This window comes from Hylaeus volcanicus, chromosome 1, assembly GCF_026283585.1.
Source record: "Hylaeus volcanicus isolate JK05 chromosome 1, UHH_iyHylVolc1.0_haploid, whole genome shotgun sequence".
Classification (NCBI taxonomy): domain Eukaryota; kingdom Metazoa; phylum Arthropoda; class Insecta; order Hymenoptera; family Colletidae; genus Hylaeus; species Hylaeus volcanicus.
In genome coordinates this window covers 999,461-1,018,512 of record NC_071976.1, presented here as the reverse complement: position 1 = coordinate 1,018,512, position 19,052 = coordinate 999,461, and the positions used below count along the sequence as shown (strand labels likewise).

The 19,052-nt window shown below is 38.9% G+C and overlaps 4 protein-coding genes and 1 long non-coding RNA gene across 8 annotated transcripts in view; 3 read left to right on the top strand and 2 right to left on the bottom strand.

Annotated features, from left to right (window-relative positions):
• The window catches only part of LOC128873581 (gamma-aminobutyric acid receptor alpha-like), a 51,834-nt gene extending 42,622 nt beyond the window's left edge, over positions 1-9,212 (bottom strand). Inside the window, exons 1-2 of one of the 3 annotated variants that reach the window (XM_054117271.1) lie at positions 9,171-9,212; positions 8,736-9,093 (exon numbers count right to left, since the gene is read on the bottom strand). The gene's annotated coding sequence lies outside the window, so the exon portion shown is untranslated. Of the gene's footprint in view, positions 1-8,735; positions 9,147-9,170 lie in introns of those variants that run through there. The other 2 variants (XM_054117262.1, XM_054117279.1) reach the window with 2 other exon arrangements.
• Positions 228-4,670, top strand: LOC128884550 (uncharacterized short-chain type dehydrogenase/reductase y4vI-like). Its single transcript, XM_054137995.1, has 12 exons — positions 228-592; positions 1,189-1,315; positions 1,576-1,708; positions 1,841-1,978; positions 2,042-2,121; positions 2,237-2,249; positions 2,678-2,972; positions 3,416-3,542; positions 3,656-3,788; positions 3,876-4,019; positions 4,222-4,275; positions 4,355-4,670. The coding sequence occupies exons 1-12, from the start codon at positions 292-294 to the stop codon at positions 4,394-4,396; spliced, it is 1,587 nt and encodes a 528-aa protein (XP_053993970.1). The 5' UTR covers positions 228-291; the 3' UTR covers positions 4,397-4,670.
• On the top strand, positions 4,824-6,928 carry LOC128884549 (farnesol dehydrogenase-like). Its single transcript, XM_054137994.1, has 6 exons — positions 4,824-5,433; positions 5,568-5,797; positions 6,061-6,162; positions 6,318-6,455; positions 6,558-6,612; positions 6,699-6,928. The coding sequence occupies exons 1-6, from the start codon at positions 5,139-5,141 to the stop codon at positions 6,719-6,721; spliced, it is 843 nt and encodes a 280-aa protein (XP_053993969.1). The 5' UTR covers positions 4,824-5,138; the 3' UTR covers positions 6,722-6,928.
• Positions 9,213-9,880: 668 nt separating the features above from the next.
• LOC128873540 (arylsulfatase B-like) lies at positions 9,881-19,035 on the top strand. Of its 2 annotated transcripts, none has more exons than XM_054117170.1 (9): positions 9,881-10,571; positions 14,226-14,449; positions 14,700-14,930; positions 15,155-15,310; positions 16,542-16,806; positions 17,056-17,213; positions 17,290-17,425; positions 17,503-17,951; positions 18,244-19,035. In XM_054117170.1, the coding sequence occupies exons 2-9, from the start codon at positions 14,237-14,239 to the stop codon at positions 18,748-18,750; spliced, it is 2,115 nt and encodes a 704-aa protein (XP_053973145.1). In that variant the 5' UTR covers positions 9,881-10,571; positions 14,226-14,236; the 3' UTR covers positions 18,751-19,035. The 2 variants fall into 2 exon arrangements, with proteins under 2 accessions (XP_053973145.1, XP_053973150.1); XM_054117175.1 differs by lacking the exon at positions 9,881-10,571 and adding an exon at positions 11,300-11,477.
• LOC128873674 (uncharacterized) lies at positions 17,277-18,233 on the bottom strand. The gene is made up of 4 exons (XR_008456467.1): positions 17,885-18,233; positions 17,722-17,804; positions 17,520-17,622; positions 17,277-17,416 (listed from the first exon to the last, which is right to left on the bottom strand). It is a non-coding gene; the product is annotated as an uncharacterized LOC128873674 (long non-coding RNA).
• Positions 19,036-19,052: the final 17 nt, after the last annotated feature.

Below are 19,052 nucleotides of genomic sequence, written 5' to 3'. Positions count from 1 at the left end.
TCCTTTGAATATGTATTATATGTACATACAATATCCTGATCCTATCGTGTTCGTTATCTAATCGTCGAGGACTGTTGCTCTGCGATGCGTTATATAATATGTTAATAAATTTATTTGTACCGTGGGTCACGGCGTCAAATTTTCTCGTAAATCATAGCTGCGAAGTTCCTCTAGTATTTAGACCCATTTAATGGTCATTAGAATGCAGCGGATGAAAGAAAAAGCAAGTATAAAACGGATGGGGCACCTCGCGGAGAAAATATTGTGTCTTGTGAAACGATAACGCGAACTATGGAGTTTTGGGCTGGAAAAGTGGCGATTGTGACCGGTGCTAGCGCTGGAATCGGAACAGCAACCTCTAAAGCGCTCGTAGGTCATGGCGTTAAGGTGGTTGGTCTAGCGAGGAGGATGGACAAGCTTCAGGAGCTGGCTCAAGAGCTGGGCAAGGATAAGTTCTATCCGTTGCAATGCGATGTCAGGAAAGAGGAGGACATCATAAAGGTGTTCAAGTGGATCGAGAAGACTTTCGGCGGAGCTAGCATTCTGGTGAACAATGCTGGAGTCATCTCTCTGTCGTCCGTTACAGGTAAAAGTAGGTTAAAATAGCGTTTGTCGCAACAACAATGATCATCAAATAAGAAATCTTTCTTGCTTCCATGTAATCCAACCTTCCCGATGTACTTGATCCATGAAGAAATTGCTGTAGCATCAAGGTCCACTTGACCCTTGACCCTGGCTTTCTCCAGAGTAATCTGGACATCAATCTATCGTAATTTGTTTCTGTATCTCTGATACTTCGCTGCCTTAGGTTACATCCTGTCAGGTTTTGTACGGTGTACATTTAATAAAAATTGATTCCTTCGTTAATTTTTAAAAGTACAGGAGAAGTTCCCCAGGTATCGGTATCGAATTATTCCACGATTCACAGGACGTCCGCGCCATAGCAGAAACGATTTTAAATTCACACAAAATCACTAAAAAAGTATTGAATTATTCATCGACGAACATGTGTTGTTTACTGCATTTGTTTTTATGACACAAGCTAATGAATATCTATGAAAGAAGGTTCTGCACCTGGAAATGTCTTTCATTTTTTGTTAACCTGAAATTATAAATGACTGATCAATCGAACAAATTCCTATTCCTTCTTTTGTTCGTTACATATTGATCTATTCTGTTCTGTTGCAGAAACGGCCACCGAAGAATATCGTAAAGTAGTGGAAACTAATCTGATAGCTCCAGCGATTTTTGCACGGGAATTTTCGCAATCGATTAAAAAACGCAATGTGCCCGGGCATATAGTTAACATTAACAGGTATGCAAGTATACGAAATAATATATAAATCGATTCGACTGTGTCACTTGTCGTTAGCTTCGTCGTAAATTTTGACGAACTTGTATAAATTAACGTACAACATACGAATATCGAGTGACTTGAAAATGTAATTTCACTTGCAAATTAACTTTATTTAACGTTCGTACTTTCAAGAATAACTTGGACTTTTAAACTCAAACAAACTAATCTCGAAAACGAATCGAGGAGTACCTACACTGACATGCACACATAATTTGCAGCATATTGGGACACTATGCAGATACGTTCACCATTCCAATCGGCCTGTACGCTCCCAGTAAATACGGTCTTACCGCTTTGGGTACGGGACTACGTCATGAATTCATCATTTCTAAATTGAAAATAAAAGTTACGGTACGATCTCAAATAATAATCTAATATTAATTTAATTTAAAATAATTATTCAAAATATAACACCATTATTATCAACGAAACTTTCACGAGTAAGTAGCATACTATCGTTTATCGTGTTTGTGTTCTCGACAGAGCGTCAGTCCTGGATTTGTGATGACAGAAATGGTTGGGCCCGTACCTAAGCATGTTCTTGATAATATGCCGATACTGCAAGATAAAGACATCGCCAATGCAGTGATTTATGCATTAGGAACACCGCAAGGTGTAGAGGTAAGTAAACAAAAATATACATCGCGTTCGATTGTAGAAAAAAATGATTGACATTCTTTACAGATCGTCGAAGTCACAGTCATGGCACAGAATGAGATCATTGGCGTTCCAGCAGCAATGAAACGACAATACATCGGCTCGAAGTAAACTTAATTAGATTTATAATATCGAAGAAAAAGACACCGCTTTGGAGGATCCTTCGTACTTCGTTATATAATTCAATCTTTGATTTTTGTTTGACAAATACTGAATAAACAGGCATCTATCTTTTGTTTGTTAGAATAAATCTAATCTTAAATTAGACACTAAAGAATTGAGCATAACACGCAACATAACTGGAATAAACAATTAGTCGATATTTGAACGAAAAGCCCCAATTCCCGAAAAAATCATACTAAACAAATTCCAAAATTCCAGTCAACAATTCCCACAGAAAGATCTCTAAAGAACGCATTTCCTGATGCACGATGCACACCGACCTTCATTATACGCGAGTCGAGTAATAAATTATTCAGATAAAGAGACACCGACAATCATTCTTATTTGTGTATACTAAGCACGAGCAATCTCCAAGCAATACAGCACGCCCCACTCCGATTGGTGGTTCGTCTACAGTAAGAGGAGCAAATACAACATACACGGCGTCCCAAAGATCGTATAAACCTCTCGCAATCAGTTTACAGAACGGTACAGTGAAAGATGGATCGTTGGGTTGGAAAGGTAGCGATCGTGACCGGTGCCAGCGTTGGGATCGGTGCAGCGATCGCTAAATCCCTGGTGGATCATGGTGTGAAAGTGGTAGGTCTGTCGAGGAGGCTGGACAAACTCCAGGAGCTGGCCAAGGAACTCGACAAAGACATGTTCTACCCGATCGAGTGCGATCTCAGAAAAGAGGAGCACATCGTGAATGCCTTCGAGTGGATCCAGACGAAATTTGGCGGCGCTGACGCTCTTATCAACAATGCTGGGGTCGCTGATCAATCGATGATCATCGGTAGATGATTTCAACTTAATATTCGTGTTCATTCATTTGTTGAGAATACGTTGCTCGCAATTGGCTATAACGCCTATAACTTGAATTAATACCCTTACATGTCGATGCATCCATCTCATTTATAAGCTTTTTAATTCCAGCATCTGTAATTCCAAATCAGTCTTGGTTCGAGAATCTTGTCATACGTAGAATATGCACACGCGAACGCAACCGACGATGAACTTGATACGCGTTTATCGAAGTTGTTTTGCAGCGGTCACTGACCGCGACACGCTGACCTTCATTCTATTCAAGTATTATACACCACGCTCAAAAATTGGCGATCTCGCGCCACGTCTAATTCAACGCGATTGTTCGTGCTGTCGCCATTTTTTATTTTAAATCAAAGTGCACGTTCTAATGAACGGACAAATTTACGCTAATACGCCAATTTTCTGTTACAGAATCACCGACGGAAGAATACCGTAAGGTACTGGACACTAATGTAATAGCCCCAGCAATTTGTGTACGCGAATTCACGCAATCTATCAAACAAAGAAAAGTGTTTGGGCATATAATAAACATCAACAGGTATAGACTTATACGACGAGTTGTACGTAAATCCGTTGCGAAGAACCGAGTTCGAAATTCGAACTTTTGAATAAACAGAGCTAACTATAAACACGCGCATGTACGATTTACAGTATGGCTGGGCACTTTCCAGAGAGTATACATCTTCCAATTGGTATGTACGGTGCCAGTAAGAGTGCTCTGAATGCCTTAAGTACAGAAATCCGCCATGAAATTCTACAAGCTCAGCTGAACATCAAAGTCACGGTAAGATCTCGATTTCCAAAATAAAGGAGGCTTTATGACATTGTTTTTTAACAACAACAACAAAAAAACATATTTGTATTTTAACAGAGCATCAGTCCAGGAGCAGTGATGACAGATATGTTGAGAGGAGTCGTCAAACTTCAATCGATCATCGATAAAATACCAACGTTAAAAGACAAGGACATTGCTGATGCTGTGATTTATGCATTACAAACTCCGCAAGGTGTTGAGGTAAATTACAAATTAAATTTAAAAAGATTACTCCCCAGAATAAAGGATTTCCCGAGAGGAGCTTCTGGATTTTATTCTTTAATAGAACAGAACAGAGTTTCACGTGAAAGATGATGCTTAAACATTCACTATAAAACACAAAAATCCTGAAGCTCCTTTTATTATTGTTTTGCTACGAATAAATAATCAACGGCTCTTCCAGGTCTATGACATCTTCCTCATGCCCCAAAATTCAGCACTTGGCTCTTCAGGAAGGGTAAGGATCAAATCTAGTTAGTTAATACTTCTCCGATTACCGTTAAGTATAATTATACATTGTCTTTGTTTCATGTTAGCACCTGCAACCAATGGAGAAAAAGGACACGTCGCTAAATTAAGCTACAGAGAGTAAAATTGTTGTCACAATTATTTTTTGGAATTATTAAATTAGAGGCTAGAATGCATCGTACTCGACTGTATTCGTAAAATGCTATTAAAACTACTACTTATGAGCTTGCTAGTTTCATCATACAACGCGATATACACGCTGACACTATCGATAATATATGTAAGAGTACATGATAAACACAACTAGGAGGTATACGCGTTTTGCGAAATGAATATTGGTATTATTATATTAACTAATAGAATATATTCCACATACGTTATGTATATTTTTTGTATCCTTTTCATATAGTGGAAGTAAATGCCCTTCATCGAGGAAATTGATGAAAAACCCATTTAAAATTCGAATCATTTGCCTTGAATATCTGACATAACAATAAAAAAAAAATGAAATCAGTCCTAAAGGCAATAAAAATAACATCTGACTTAAACTCGAAGCTTTGAAAATAATACTCTTCCCCTCATCTATCCCTCTTCTAATCACCTCATCTCAAATTTTCTTAGCCTTGACCACAAAGTGAAATTCGGCCACAAAGGGACAAGTGGGATATAAATGCTGAAAGTGAAAGAAAAAATGTACAGTCGTACAAATATACCGACCCATCCCACTGATTGAGCACAAAATGGACTAGTTATCTCATATTGACACGGTAAAGTATGACTCATTTCCCGAGTATAATATGAGGTGATCGTAGGACTGCAGCGACAGTCTAGAAACGACAGTATCGAGGAACGATGGATTTCTGGAAAGAAAAGACAGCGATCGTAACTGACGCCAGCGCTGATATTGGTGCCGCGATCGCAGAAGCTTTGATGAAACATGATGTTAAGGTAGTTGGTGTGGCGCAAACGAAGGCCAAGCTCAAGGAACTGCATGACGCTGGAAAATGGCCCAACTTGTATCCTTTTAAATGCGATGTTTCGAAAAAGCAGGACATAAAGAAGCTGTTCGAGTGGGTCGAAAAAAAGTTTGGAGGAGCTGATATCCTCGTGAACAATGCTAGAATCGCCAGCATGACATCGATCATTGGTAAAACACTTGAAATTTATTATATCAGTATTTTATCAATCATACCTACGTGCAGCATTTCCTCATCGTTGTTTTTCTCGACAGTTATTATTTTTCCAATGAAGACGACTACTTTAAAAATACTTTACTTACAGAGGGGTCGACAAAAACATATCATGGAGTAATAGAAACAAACATATTCGCTCCTGCAATCTTCGCACGCGAATTTACCAACTCAGTACGACAACGTAACGCGTCTGGGCATATAATCAATATTAACAGGTGTCTACTCTTCAAATTCAGTTGTGTAACGATGCCACTTATCCTCGCGATAAATCTAGATCTGTATGAGCTCGTATCAATTGAATTAGAAATAAGATCAAAGTGAATGATCGTAGTGACTGGGTACTCCAAAATGGGCTTCAGGATTTTCTTGTTTAACAGGATTAGCTAGATTTACTATAGAAATTTGAATAGAAAATTTGAATAAAAATCTGACAAGAAATCTCCGTACACCTTGTGTTAATAAAAAAATTCTAAAACATCATTCGGAGAACCCTTTATAAATTGAAATAGAAAATTGGGGAACACACAATTTATTAACCGACTTTGAAATGAAGGAGGGTACTTAATTCGACATATATGCAGATCCCACTTGGTATATACGGTGTCAGTAAATATGGCCTCAATGCTTTGGGAACGGAACTACGCCACGAACTTACCTTGGCTAAACTGAAAATTAAAATTACCGTAAGATTTGATTTTTTATAGAACCACAACTTGTCACCTAAATTTCGGAATTTTCATTCATCAATTAACAATAATTCTAACATTCTCAAAATGCGATCGAAATATACAATCAACGAATATTTATGGGACTGATTCACATATTCGCATTGTAACAGAACGTCAGTCCTGGAGCTGTGCTAATGGATATGGTTCGAACAGTATCTGATGCTATCGAATATCAAATACCATTATTGCAAGACAAGGACATCGCTGATGCAGTAATTTATGCCTTAGGAACACCACAAACCGTAGAGGTAAATAGTAAATATCGAATGTAACAAATGATAAATGTATCGCGTCTACTAGCAAAAATACTTTTCCTAAATAGATATATCGATTATTAACGTTGTTCCTAGATTAAAGAAGTGGCTATTATGCCACAAGGAACACCCGTGGGGTTCACCATGGACGGTAGGAACTTTACGCGATGTATAATTAGACCTTTAGAATTATTTTATAAATAATCAGTAACTGTGCAATATTTATTTTTCTTACAGCATTTAGAAACCTAAAAGTATAAAAATATAGGAATTTCTTTTATACGTTCAAACAAAAGAAACGTAAAGAACTTGATGTGACTCATCTTTCTGGTGAATATTGTATAGTTTTAATCGTCGATGAAATAACAATTAACCCACGTTAAGATGCAAGGAGACGTTAATATCGTACAATTTAGTACGACATCGATTTTCAGACAAATAAACGTGAAAGATTCTTAAAAAAACAATATTCTATTATTTCTTCCTCTGTTATTCCTTAACGCCCGGTATGTATCCGTATCACGAGGCGATCGTGGTCGTCTTAATATATTCACGTGTTAAGATCGAAGGAAGAAACGGGAGCGACGAGCGTCCCCCAAAAGAACGTCGAACAGCTTTGTAACTGCTGGACAAGGAAAAGCGTGATTGGTATTCGCGTTTTAAGCTGCATCGCGATTAAAGCGAGGCTCATTTATCACGTGTAATTAAACACGGACCTGGGACTCGTCCGTCACTTGCATTAGTTCCACTCGGATCCTTTGTGTCTCTATCGATTAATTGGTCTTAGAGGCAGTTCGAGCAAAGAGTAGTTTAAGAGGTGCTTGATGAAAGTTCGAAGGTGATTCCACGAACGATCGATCGACGAAGCCATAACTGCGGATTGTGGAACTCCAATTTTTTGTTCGACACTTCCGCGATCAGGCCACGAGTAGGTTTTAGATTTATCGCCTCCTTTAACTCAATATTTAATCGAGTACCAGCGTTCTATTTATGGGACATTCGATATCGAATATTACATATTTCCTAAACGAAGAAATATATTTACTCAACGTATCGTCCATTTTGTTTTATTGGCAATAAGAGGACTCAATTTGGTGAAACCCTGTTGACTTTCACCCTGAACTAGTTTCCAGAGTATTAAGTTGGCATGACGAGAACCCATCTCCCAATAGTACTTCTATTGAATCTATTAGGTGTGGAAATTAACTCTGTGCGACTGTATTCGATCGTTTATTATTAATTTTTTTTGGTAACTCTAGTTTAAGTAGAAATATTCACTCACTACGTTAACCAATTTTCTAAGTTCTCGACCAGATGGCTATTACAATCTACCTGCAAACACACAGACACACTAAGTTTGATACCCATAAAAGTTTGCTTGTTATTCTGCTACTAACAGAAGAAGCAAACAAAGACATTGAAATCGATATTACTGTTTATTCAGTTTGTGGATCGATAGATGCATTCCTAAATTGATTTAAATATTTCTGAATATTGATTTGTTTCGAGTACTTCGCGTTAATTGTGATAGACAGCGAACCCATGATATATATTTGAATATTTATTCGAATGTTTGAATACTAATTCGACTCAAGTGTTTATACCCCAGGTGACTAAAATTGCAGACTTGAAGATTGAAACTCTAGCACAGTGTGAAATTCATTTGAATATATCGGTATATTTTTTCGTACAATTTGTTCCTCATTAATAAATAAATTAAAAACACGACTTTATAATTCTAATTCTAATTTCGATTTAATTAGTAGCGAACGAGAAGCGAGAAGTTTGTGTGTTATCCGTCATTTAGATTTTTATCTGGACAAGAATTTTCCCATCTCTGTATGTAGTTCACCTTTTATATGCGGTCAGCGGAGTGTGTCGAAAATGGTGTCGGTTCAATGTTCCTTGAGGCCTTGCTGTATTTGCAATGAATGGAACGAATTCACGTCGATCAGATTTGGTCACGGTCAAAACACAAACATTCATTCGGAGATTCATGGCCTGTTGCAAAATTGTAACTTTCGAATACGCTAACTACTTCCAGATTCTCGTAATTTCTATATTCTGCATTAATACGCAGGCATTAAAGAATGCCATTCGTAAATTAAATCTGAACTCATTATTTCAACCATGTTAACGATATAGTTCTACTAACAACTAAATACAACTTCAAATTTAATTTTTTATCAAACTAGAGTGTCAAGTAATAAATACTCATTGAAAATAATCTAAATGTAAATAAAGAGACACAATTTATTCACCTCAACCACATACCTACTGTTCCAATCCAACATAACTCGGAGGACCAGCATGTGAACATGTAAATCAAACCTATTAGATGTTATCCCAGATTCTATAACCATAAAAGAATCCCCGGTTTATACATCGTATAATTACTTAGCCCATATCCATCCAGCTCATCCCTCAGCCTCTCATGAACGCCCCCTCCATCCAGGAATCGTGGCCCGCTGTAATTAGACGCCCAAGTTCCTCTGTATCACAGGGAATACTCTGGAGAGTCCTCCTCCCACGACGACGGGATGATCCTTGCGAGGAAATGCTTCATAGTCCTTCCACGTGTCACGCAAGATTCGCACAGCTGTTGAATCTCTGGTACGTGTCTTGATCGCCTCTTAAAAGATATTTACGTTCGGTACGAATCCCCCTCGACGATTAAAGCCTCGGATTGGGTAATCTGAAAGGACTTACCGCGAATTACTGCCTTATCACTTCGTTTATTATATCAATATCGAGTCGCGGCTGATAACCACGCGAGATTTCCAGGACTTTCAACGGCTCGGGTTGTCCTAGCTATACGGTATCACCCTTCGAGGCTCGAAGCTCGTTTAGCGGTCCAACGGTGACCTGGACACGTTTCAAATAATGTTATTCGAAATACTGGAAGCTTCTCCAAGAGGTCCTTTAGGATTTTGAGTTTAATATACATAGTAGATCCATTTCTAAAAATTGTTAACTATTTCTGTGAAACTAAAATCGAATAACAATTATTAAAGTGTAGCATTCGAGGTGGTTAAAAAATTGGACAAAACCTCGATCAAGGGAGAACGTTGAAGAGCAATTAATAATGCCAAAAAACCAGTAGAAAATAGAAGAAATCGACGTGTACGGAGATCGTAATCAACGTTTCAAGTATTTTTGCAGTCTGTGGTCGTTGGCGTGTATCCAGACGTATCTGATACACTCCAAGTAATTGAGAAGGCAGAAAATTCAAAGCGTATAATGTATTTTGGTAAAATTTGAATAATACTCCGAAGTTTACGAGCAACCAACGTTGGAGATAATTTTTGCGGTGATTGAAACCTCAGACGAGAATTTTTAAAATATACATCAGAAACAAAAAGACATCTTAGTAATCGTTAATTTGATTAATTATTTTTAGCATAAGGCGTTAGAAAGGAACGATCTAAAAGTAAATAGCGACGAGTCATTGATTTTTCTTCCCATATTCTGAAAAAAAGTGAAAAGTAATAATTTGTGCTCGTCGAAGAATTGATTACACCTTTTGAAAGCTCACGTTTCCAGTCACAATCCACTCACGTGCCAATAGAATATTCTACAATGCACTTTAGAACCATTCCCACTTTCACCGAGATCGAGACGTGATATCGAAAGTGGAAATATTTCTCCTAGGTATATTATTAAAAAATATACTATCTGATACGAGCAGTGTTCGAGTATTCATGGAGTGAAAGACGATTCCACCAGTCGAAAAGGATCATTGAAGCCCCTTCTGCAAAGTCCTTTACAAGAATCTACACGTTTTTTGCTTTTAAAGCGGCAAGAAATATTCCAAAGTACACCCCGATCGTTAGCAACCTAATCACGTCCCTGAATAATTGTGGCGTAAATAACCACGTAGCCAAGGTATAGCAATATTTATCAGTCTTTTACCATTGAAACGCCTAGTTGGTTTGTGTCCTTTGCTTGAAACTACCGCGATTACGCAACCGATTACCTGGTATTTCCAATAACAATTGGGCTAGCCGAGGTTTCTCTGCATTTGGATAATAGAATTTAGAAAGCAAGAGGCAGTATTTGAACGCTGAAATTCCGTGGACCGCTCATTGACCGCGAAGAATTTCTACCCAGGTATTTAATATTTTTTAATTTGCTAACGTACCATAACTTTTTAAATCGTATACTAAAATTGGATTTCAATATCTAACAAATCGTTACGTCTTGTTCCCCATCGTCGTTTATTGCTCGAATAAAATTTCAATCGTGTTTGGTCGTAACTAGTCCAAACAAGCCCAATGGAAACTGCCATAATCGGAATCTACTAATCTCTTAAACTAGACTGTAATATAGTCGAATTGCGCTATTCAAAAGCGAATTTTAATGCTAAGGGGAAAAGTTTCTAACTGTTAATACCACGATTTTCCACAAAAGAGTGCCACGGGCATTGACTTTATAATTCCCGCGATCTGGAACAAACAAAAAGAGACCCGCGGTTATTCCAAACGCGGTAGTTGACTTAAACTAAAGGCTGACGTAAACTTATTCAGAAACCGCGACTAGCCAGAGCTATCGCCGTTCATAGTTTGCATTTTGCGGGGCTGCCAGCTGGAAATGAATTGAAATGGTTTGCATTAATAGAAACTCATTCCGTGCGACGTGTAAGCCGAAAATACAGACTTATTTCTCGTACTTAAAGCAGTTTCTTCGTTTAAACAAAAATTAACGAACCTTATTTACGTCCTGAACTTTAAGAAATTTTCGTAATAAAAATTGTATAATAAACATCCGTATTCTTCTTGCTTCGAAAATTTGTTAAATTAATGTTTAACCAAAGTTCGTCGAGCAACCATGATTTTTTTCACCTTCGAGTTAATCGCGGCTTGGATTCGATAATATATTTTCCAGCGTGCTCGATCACGGCTAAAATACAAAAACTCTTCTCGAGGTTGCGCGAACGGATTGCTTCGCCGTGAATAAAACAAATCTCAGTCTCTGTTGAACTGGTGAACAAGAAAGTGTGCTCTATTGTTTCCCGAGGTGAGCATTTGCGCCCTGATTATGTGCACTGTGATTTTCATAAACTTGCACGATACTAATCGACACGATAGAAATGGGAATATCAAATTAACCACCAACTTTTTTATCGTCAATTACGTTCGCTTAATTCGTACCATTTATTAACACGGTATTTTCTACTTTTCTCTCGCACCATTCATCAACACGTTTACCTTTTTATTTTTTATTTTTCATCCTACTCACATCTTCTGCTGACGTTGAATCTCATATGAATACCGTTCTCCCGTTCCATGATTATGGCACGTTCACCTAGAAGCTGTTGGTAACAAGGAAACATTTTTTTTCAACGTTCATTTACCACGTACCGTTCGCAAACGCGTTACAAGTATGAAATCTAAGGGCGACCTGGTAGCTAATTGCTGACTAAGAAAGTCGTTAGCAGAAATGCGATCTATGGCGATCCATCTGCTAATCAGCATACGCTTTTTCCAGCAGCGTAATGAGGAACGTTGCGCGTATGGTTGCCTCGCTGGACGTGTTCCCCGCAACGCTTTGCTGCACTTAACGTGCCGTAGAAACCAACTTGCAAATCATCGCTGTCCAGTGGGACCCCATAACTCACAGGGGAAAAAATTTAGAAATTCTCGGCGACTCCATCAGAGATGCCAGTAGTCCGTTGGGGCCCACTGGCCCCATTTTAGCTCGGGTACCTCGGGATATTGCTGAACTCGTACTGTAGCTACATTTACAATCAAACATAGCTACGGCCCCTGCGGGCTCCTTTTCCAAAACAATCACCGTGTACTCGTAATTCCTCGTTTCTCGTAAACAAATCAAAAAAACTGTGTAAAAACAAGCAAAATTTCTTCGGCAACATCATAATTTACAGTCACTGTATACTATTCTTCAGAAATTGTGGTTCAATTATATTTTTCCTATTTATTGTATATCCGGATAAAAATCCTATGATAAATTAAGTAAGCGACAAGAAGGCTTGTCCACCGAGGTGGAACGATCGATTAACGTATATTAATGCGACGTTAAATGCTTGGAATCGGTATTGAACGCGAGATCGTTACGTAATTAGCCCGTTTCACTTTTCACGTGCTTAGGCACTTTCGATGGATATTGCGGTTGGGACATCGGAAACGTCACGTGTCCCGTTAAAAGGGAGAAACGTGACAATCGGAACAAAACGAGCGAATTAGCGGTAATTAGCGTGGCAATTTTCGAGGGAGGTTCGATACGTTTATGACAATCTCGACACCATCGCCAATGGTAATTTAATCGTCCACCGCAGCCACCGAGCGATGCGCAAATTTTATTTACGTTCCCGTCTAATTATTCAAATTCGTGTTTGGCAAACTGCGGTGCCCGTTCGTGCCGATAATGTGAATTATTACAACGACCAGTAGAAATTCTTCGGGAATCGTCGTTTTAAACAACGAGCTTTGTCGACTCTAGAGCACTGTCGAGCTAGTCGAAAATCGGATTCGACTGGCGATTCGTTATCGAGTCGCGACAATCAGAAACAAATGCTCATTTCATTGATAAATTACTCGAAATACTTTACATACGCTTCATATATCGCGATAATGAATATAAAGATAGATGTGTAAAGAGAAGTATAAATAAAAAAAGAAAATATTAAATGCATCGTCGTAATTATATAACGAAGTTCGTGCAGACTCCCAAGTTTCTCCAACGAAGATTGAAGTTACTATTTGCATGCACGAGTTTAGATACGAAGCAGTTATAGCGCTCGCTACTTTCCTTTTTCTTCTTAAAAGGACAACTGCGTGATAAAAATATGCTTTAACGACCTAAACGCGTGCTACCGAGTTCTTAACGTGATCGTTTCCTTTAAATGGCCGGGTCTATTTGTAAAACTAATAGAAAACAATCTGTTTTCCGATGCTGCGTGAAACTTGCGTACTTAGTCTCGCTAAAACGTCGAATTTCATTAATTCCCCTTGCTTTTTCATGCGTCAATTAAACATAGGTATCATTTATACATTAACATAGAGCTGAAAAATAAAAGTCAATCGCAAAATAAATAAAAAGGGACCATCGGGTGTTCAATGTTCTATTCGCTCTATAAAAATTGAACCGTGTCTGTCATTAACTAATGCGTGTTTGTCGCAAAGAATCGAAGAATTAAACAATTCAGACCCACGAGATCCGTTCTTTTCAAGCGCGCCGCTGGAAACCGCTGATGACGTTCCAAGTTTTCGCACCACCTCCTTTTTCCTCCCCCTTAGGAGTAACTTTTGTTATGCTCCAGATCCTCCTTTTGCTCCTCGATGCCCCCACACCTCTGCCATCGAGCGGAAAATCCAAAGTGATAATAAACCAAGACATCTCGTGTTTCCCAGTCAGTCGGTTCACGCGTTGCCAAAGAGCTGATCCATTTTCGCGCCAATTTCAAGCAAATATGCTTCTTGGACGTAAACACAAAAAATGGAGATGTTCGCGCCACTAACAGGACACGCGACGGCCGTTCTTCTCTATTCCTGTCACGGTGAGAAAGATTTTTACTTGAGAACGCACGCAGCTTCCTCTTCGTTCGAAATCTCTGGCCTGTGCTTGAATTATTACGTAAAACATTAATTTCTAGCAGAATCCTTCAGGGGGGCTTTATATTAAAACAAACAGTCCTAAAACTTCTTTCGGAAACCCTCTACATTTTCTCTAACATTCACAATATGTTCCATCCCTCTTCTTCGTCAAGTACAACTTGTTTTACATCCTTGCTTTGAATTGTTCCAGCTGGTTTCGAGATGAACGTCACGTTTGCAGCACACCTGTTAGTCGTATTGTTTCTATCGGAATTTCTGATAACGAGAGTGGTTGCATTCTTCTTCTCATCGCTTGTTTCGAGTCCAACGGCGAAAACCGATCTTCCAGCCACGGTCAAATTGAAGAATGAAGCTCTGGATTTTGGGGGACACGATCGGAAGCCTCACATTATTGTTATTCTTGCTGACGATATGGTGAGCAAATAAATCATTAACTTAAAGGATGTCAACTGTACCTTCAGTAAATAAAAAATCTTCCAAAAGGGGTTCCAGGGGGTTTGAAATTCTCAGTTTCATACTTTGTGGTAGGTACACTATGATAATTCTAACTTAAGATATCATACTCTTTCGTGAAACTAACTTTTCTCGTTTAAAATTGAAAAGATTGAATATATTTTCGAATAAATCTCTTGATTAGATGTAACCATTGAATATATATATATAGGGGTGGAACGACGTGAGCTTCCATGGGTCCGATCAGATACCTACGCCGAACATCGACGCCCTTGCGTACAATGGAATCATCTTAAACAATCATTATGTTTCCGCGTTGTGTACACCCAGCAGAGCTGCCTTAATGACTGGAAAATATCCAATTCACCTCGGCATGCAACACTCCGTTATTTTCCCTGCTGAGCCTCGAGGGCTTCCTTTAGGCGAGAAACTACTACCCCAGGTAGGTTTTTAAATGGACACCCGTAGCTTGACCACCATTCTCGTTTCTAAAATGTTCGTACAGAATTTTACTGCAGTTGGACATTGCCAACCCTCATTTCTGAAATTAACGGTACACGCGGTAGAAGAATCGGTCTTCCCCAATTCAATATTACATCATTTCCTATAAAGTCATAAAAATTGCTTTATTTCTTATTTATATTTTTGGAATTATCCTAATTGCAGTACTTGAAAGAACTAGGCTACAAGACGCATGCTGTTGGCAAATGGCACCTAGGATTTTTCCAAAAAGAATATACCCCGACGTATCGCGGTTTCGATTCCCACTTCGGTTACTGGAACGGTCTTCAGGATTATTATACGCACATCACACAAGAACTGGTAACCATCAACCTACTTTCGCGAAGAATAGATGTAATCAGGTTTATATCGCACAGAGGAAATAATGGTATCAGCCACTTGCTGATAAATGACCGCTGTTGTCATATTGACAGATACAATCAAGGAAACAACTAGCAAACGGTGTTGTATGTTTGGCATATGTCGAAGCACAGAAATATAAACAATACAGGTACACATAGTATGAAGGACATATGCTATGTAGACCGTGGATATTTGTGCACATCCCATAGTTTGATAGGAATTATGTGAAGAAGAGAAGCCAAGACGGAGACTTTTATTTTGCATATACACGCACACTTTGCGCATGGTCTTCTCACTCTCCTACTTTATAGTTTATTAACGGAAACAATGGACGATACATAGAATAGTGTGCATTATACAGTCACACAGTATAAGTGCTTCAAACGGTGAAAGTCGACATTTGCATTTTCGTTCTTCTTCCTTTTCCTCATCCTCCTCGACCATTGTCGCTCGTTTAACGTCTCCTTCGCCATTGTCGCTAATAGTAAGACAGTTTTAAATACTAATCTTGATTAAGAATTATCACCCCGTTGCCACAGATTACCAATTGTTTCTTTCGTCAGATTTTTCCGACTTCGGGGTGTGAGACATCGTCTTTCAAAGTCAAACTTTCTTTTCTGCGCCAAGGTCGGACACCACCCAAACGTATACACTAACAATATTTCTATAACTGAATCAAGCAAATTCTAACACGTGCAAAAGAAACGATTCATTAACTGAACTACAGAATCAATCCGTCTATCATTTGCTTAACTTATCACTCGCGTATGGAGAGACAAAGGGAACTAGTAACGTTGGTGATAGCGCAAACCATATGTAGAACGCATATCGTTTATCGCTGTAATTTTATTTTCATTGTAGTATTAAATCTTTTATGTTGTGTCCCAAGATTTGTAATTTTTCTTGGCTTGAATATAAATTGTCACATTTTGGCTATTAGTCTAATCGTTATTGCCACATTTTAAGGGCCTTCTTATTGCTCGATTTTATAAATTCTTATGTAAATATACCGGCTATTAGTTCAAGAATGACAACGCAACATTCACACAGAGTTCCGGTAACTGGTAAACAGCATCCTTGCGTTTTTTTCATCCTCCTTGAATTTCTGGTACTTCTCGTTCATTGTCCCCCTTGCTGTTCCCAAAAATAAGACAGATTAATATTAATTAATATTAAGTACGTTCCTTAGGACCCGGAATTCAGTAGTTTTAGAGGATTCGACATGAGACGAAATCTCACAGTTGCTTGGGAGACCATGGGAAAATACTCAACGGATCTCTTCACGAAGGAAGCGATACAATTGATCAACAAACACGACGCTAACCAACCTATGTTCCTCTACTTGGCTCATCTGGCGCCTCACAAAGGGAATCAAAATCAACTTTTACGCGCACCAGACGAGGAGATCGCAAAGTTCTCGTACATCCTTGATCCGGAAAGAAGAATTCAAGCTGGTAACCACTGACTTTTCTAAGTGATCGAAGATTATAAAGTTTTTTTTATCAACTAAATCTACGCGCTTAATTAAAGAACAAAAATTTAGTCTCTCTTGGAAAATCATTTATATGTTGCACTTGTTACGTCATAGATTAGTCCCGTAAACAAAATAAACGAGGTAACAAAAATTGATGTCATGCGGAACAATATCCGATAACTTTTAGAAAATGTTATCACGTTAGAAATAAAGACTCACCCACTTGCAGCTGTCGTGTCAAAATTGGATCAAAGTGTAGGTAAAGTGATGGACGCTTTGAGAAGCCGTGGAATGTTGGAGAACAGTATAGTGCTTTTCATGAGCGACAACGGCGCCCCAACTGAAGGTGTGCTGAGCAATCAGGGCAGCAATTATCCACTTCGCGGGGTAAATCCTTCTTCTTCGACGTTTCGCGCGAACCACGTGATTGGACCTTGAAGTTAAATTTTTCGCGATCTTCCAGATAAAGGATAGCCCTTGGGAAGGCGGAGTGAGAGGAGTGGCGGCTATTTGGAGTCCCTTGATCAAGAAGTCGCGGAGAGTCTCGAATCAGATGATGTTTGTCGCCGATTGGCTTCCCACGTTGTTATCTGCAGCAGGTTTGTTAAAAATTAGTAGTAGAAGATACAACCATGCAACTATACGTTATAAAATTTAACAACGAATAATTTGCCAGGAGTGGACAGTAGATACCTTGGGCACATCGACGGATTCAACCTCTGGCCAGCTCTAGTGTCCAACAAGATCAGCTCCAGGTCCGAGATTTTGATCAATATCGACGACCTCAGTAATTACGCTGCAATCAGACGTGGTGATTTCAAGTACGTTATCGGTGAAACGGATACTGGCAGCGCTTGGCTCGGAGCGAGTGGTGACCCATCCGAAGGCGTCTCACCTGAATACGACCCTTACAAAGTGTTGCACAGCAAGGCGGGCGTCGCTATCGCAGGTGTTATTACTACTAGCCAGGCGATGGAACTGAATGAGAAAAAAAAACGGGTAATGAGAAACGCGAACGATATCGGTTTGAAAACGAACTTTCGAGACGGTATACTTACCGCTGAGGAAATAACGAAGTTGCGACGAAGCGCGCAAATAAAATGCAACGTTCACCAGAAGGATGAGGTCAGTAAAGTGGGGTAACTCGATGTATCATCTGCCACTACTTCGGTCCAAATTTTCATACGTAGTTTTACATGAGTAGTATAGTATAGTATAGTTAGTATAGATATCTATTGTTTTCAATACGTTCCAATAATTACCTTTTTTTAACTTAAGCATTTGAAAGATCTCACGATGAGTTTGATCGAAAAGTCTACTTATCCTTTGATTATTGATATGTCATAACAATTTATAAAAAGATACGTCAGGGCACATAATCATCTTTAGAAATTCACGCTTTACATATGATTTATAGGTTGCTTGCAATCCCATGAGGGCGCCCTGCCTATTCAATATAAACAAGGACCCTTGCGAGATGGTGAATCTAGCTGAAAAGAGGCCAGTAATCCTAGCAATCTTAGAAAGGATTCTACTGAAGTATAGAGTTACCACTATACCTCCCAGCAATCTGGATGGTGATCCCAGAGCAAACCCGGCACTGTGGAACAACACCTGGACCAGCTGGGACGAACCTAATCCCTTAGCGTTAAGTTACGTAAGCACTGACGAGTTTCAATCATATTCGAGACCAGCCGTCGCTGTTGTGTCGATCATTGTCGGTCTTTTCATTGTTGGCGTGATGACATTATTAACTCTCAAGTGTGGAAAAGCTGTTTCAAGTAACATAGACAATTCGGAGTATCATGATAGTCACGAATCGATCGTTTATGCTTCGACTAACAACAAAGATTCATTTCCAATGTCTAAAATTCCCGGAAGTATGAAAGAAAACAGTATGCTTAAACAGAAAGAAAGAAATTGATATTATGTAACGAGATATACGAGAATCAGGATCTATTTTTAAAATCGCACAACACGGATGCGCAATTAACGAAGCAATCATTTTTCATCTTTTAAGACTTCTACTTCGTGTCATCTCGTTCAATTACCAATCATAAAACGTAATCCCCGTGGTATATATTAACATTATACCATCGACAGGATAACTCTGATAAGAAAAAAAGGTTCCAGCCATCAAGTACCGCTTGCTTGGGCAAGTTTGCTGTACTTGAAGACTGATCGGTTAGTCTGTCATATCTGTAAATAGTTAAATATCTTAAGTGT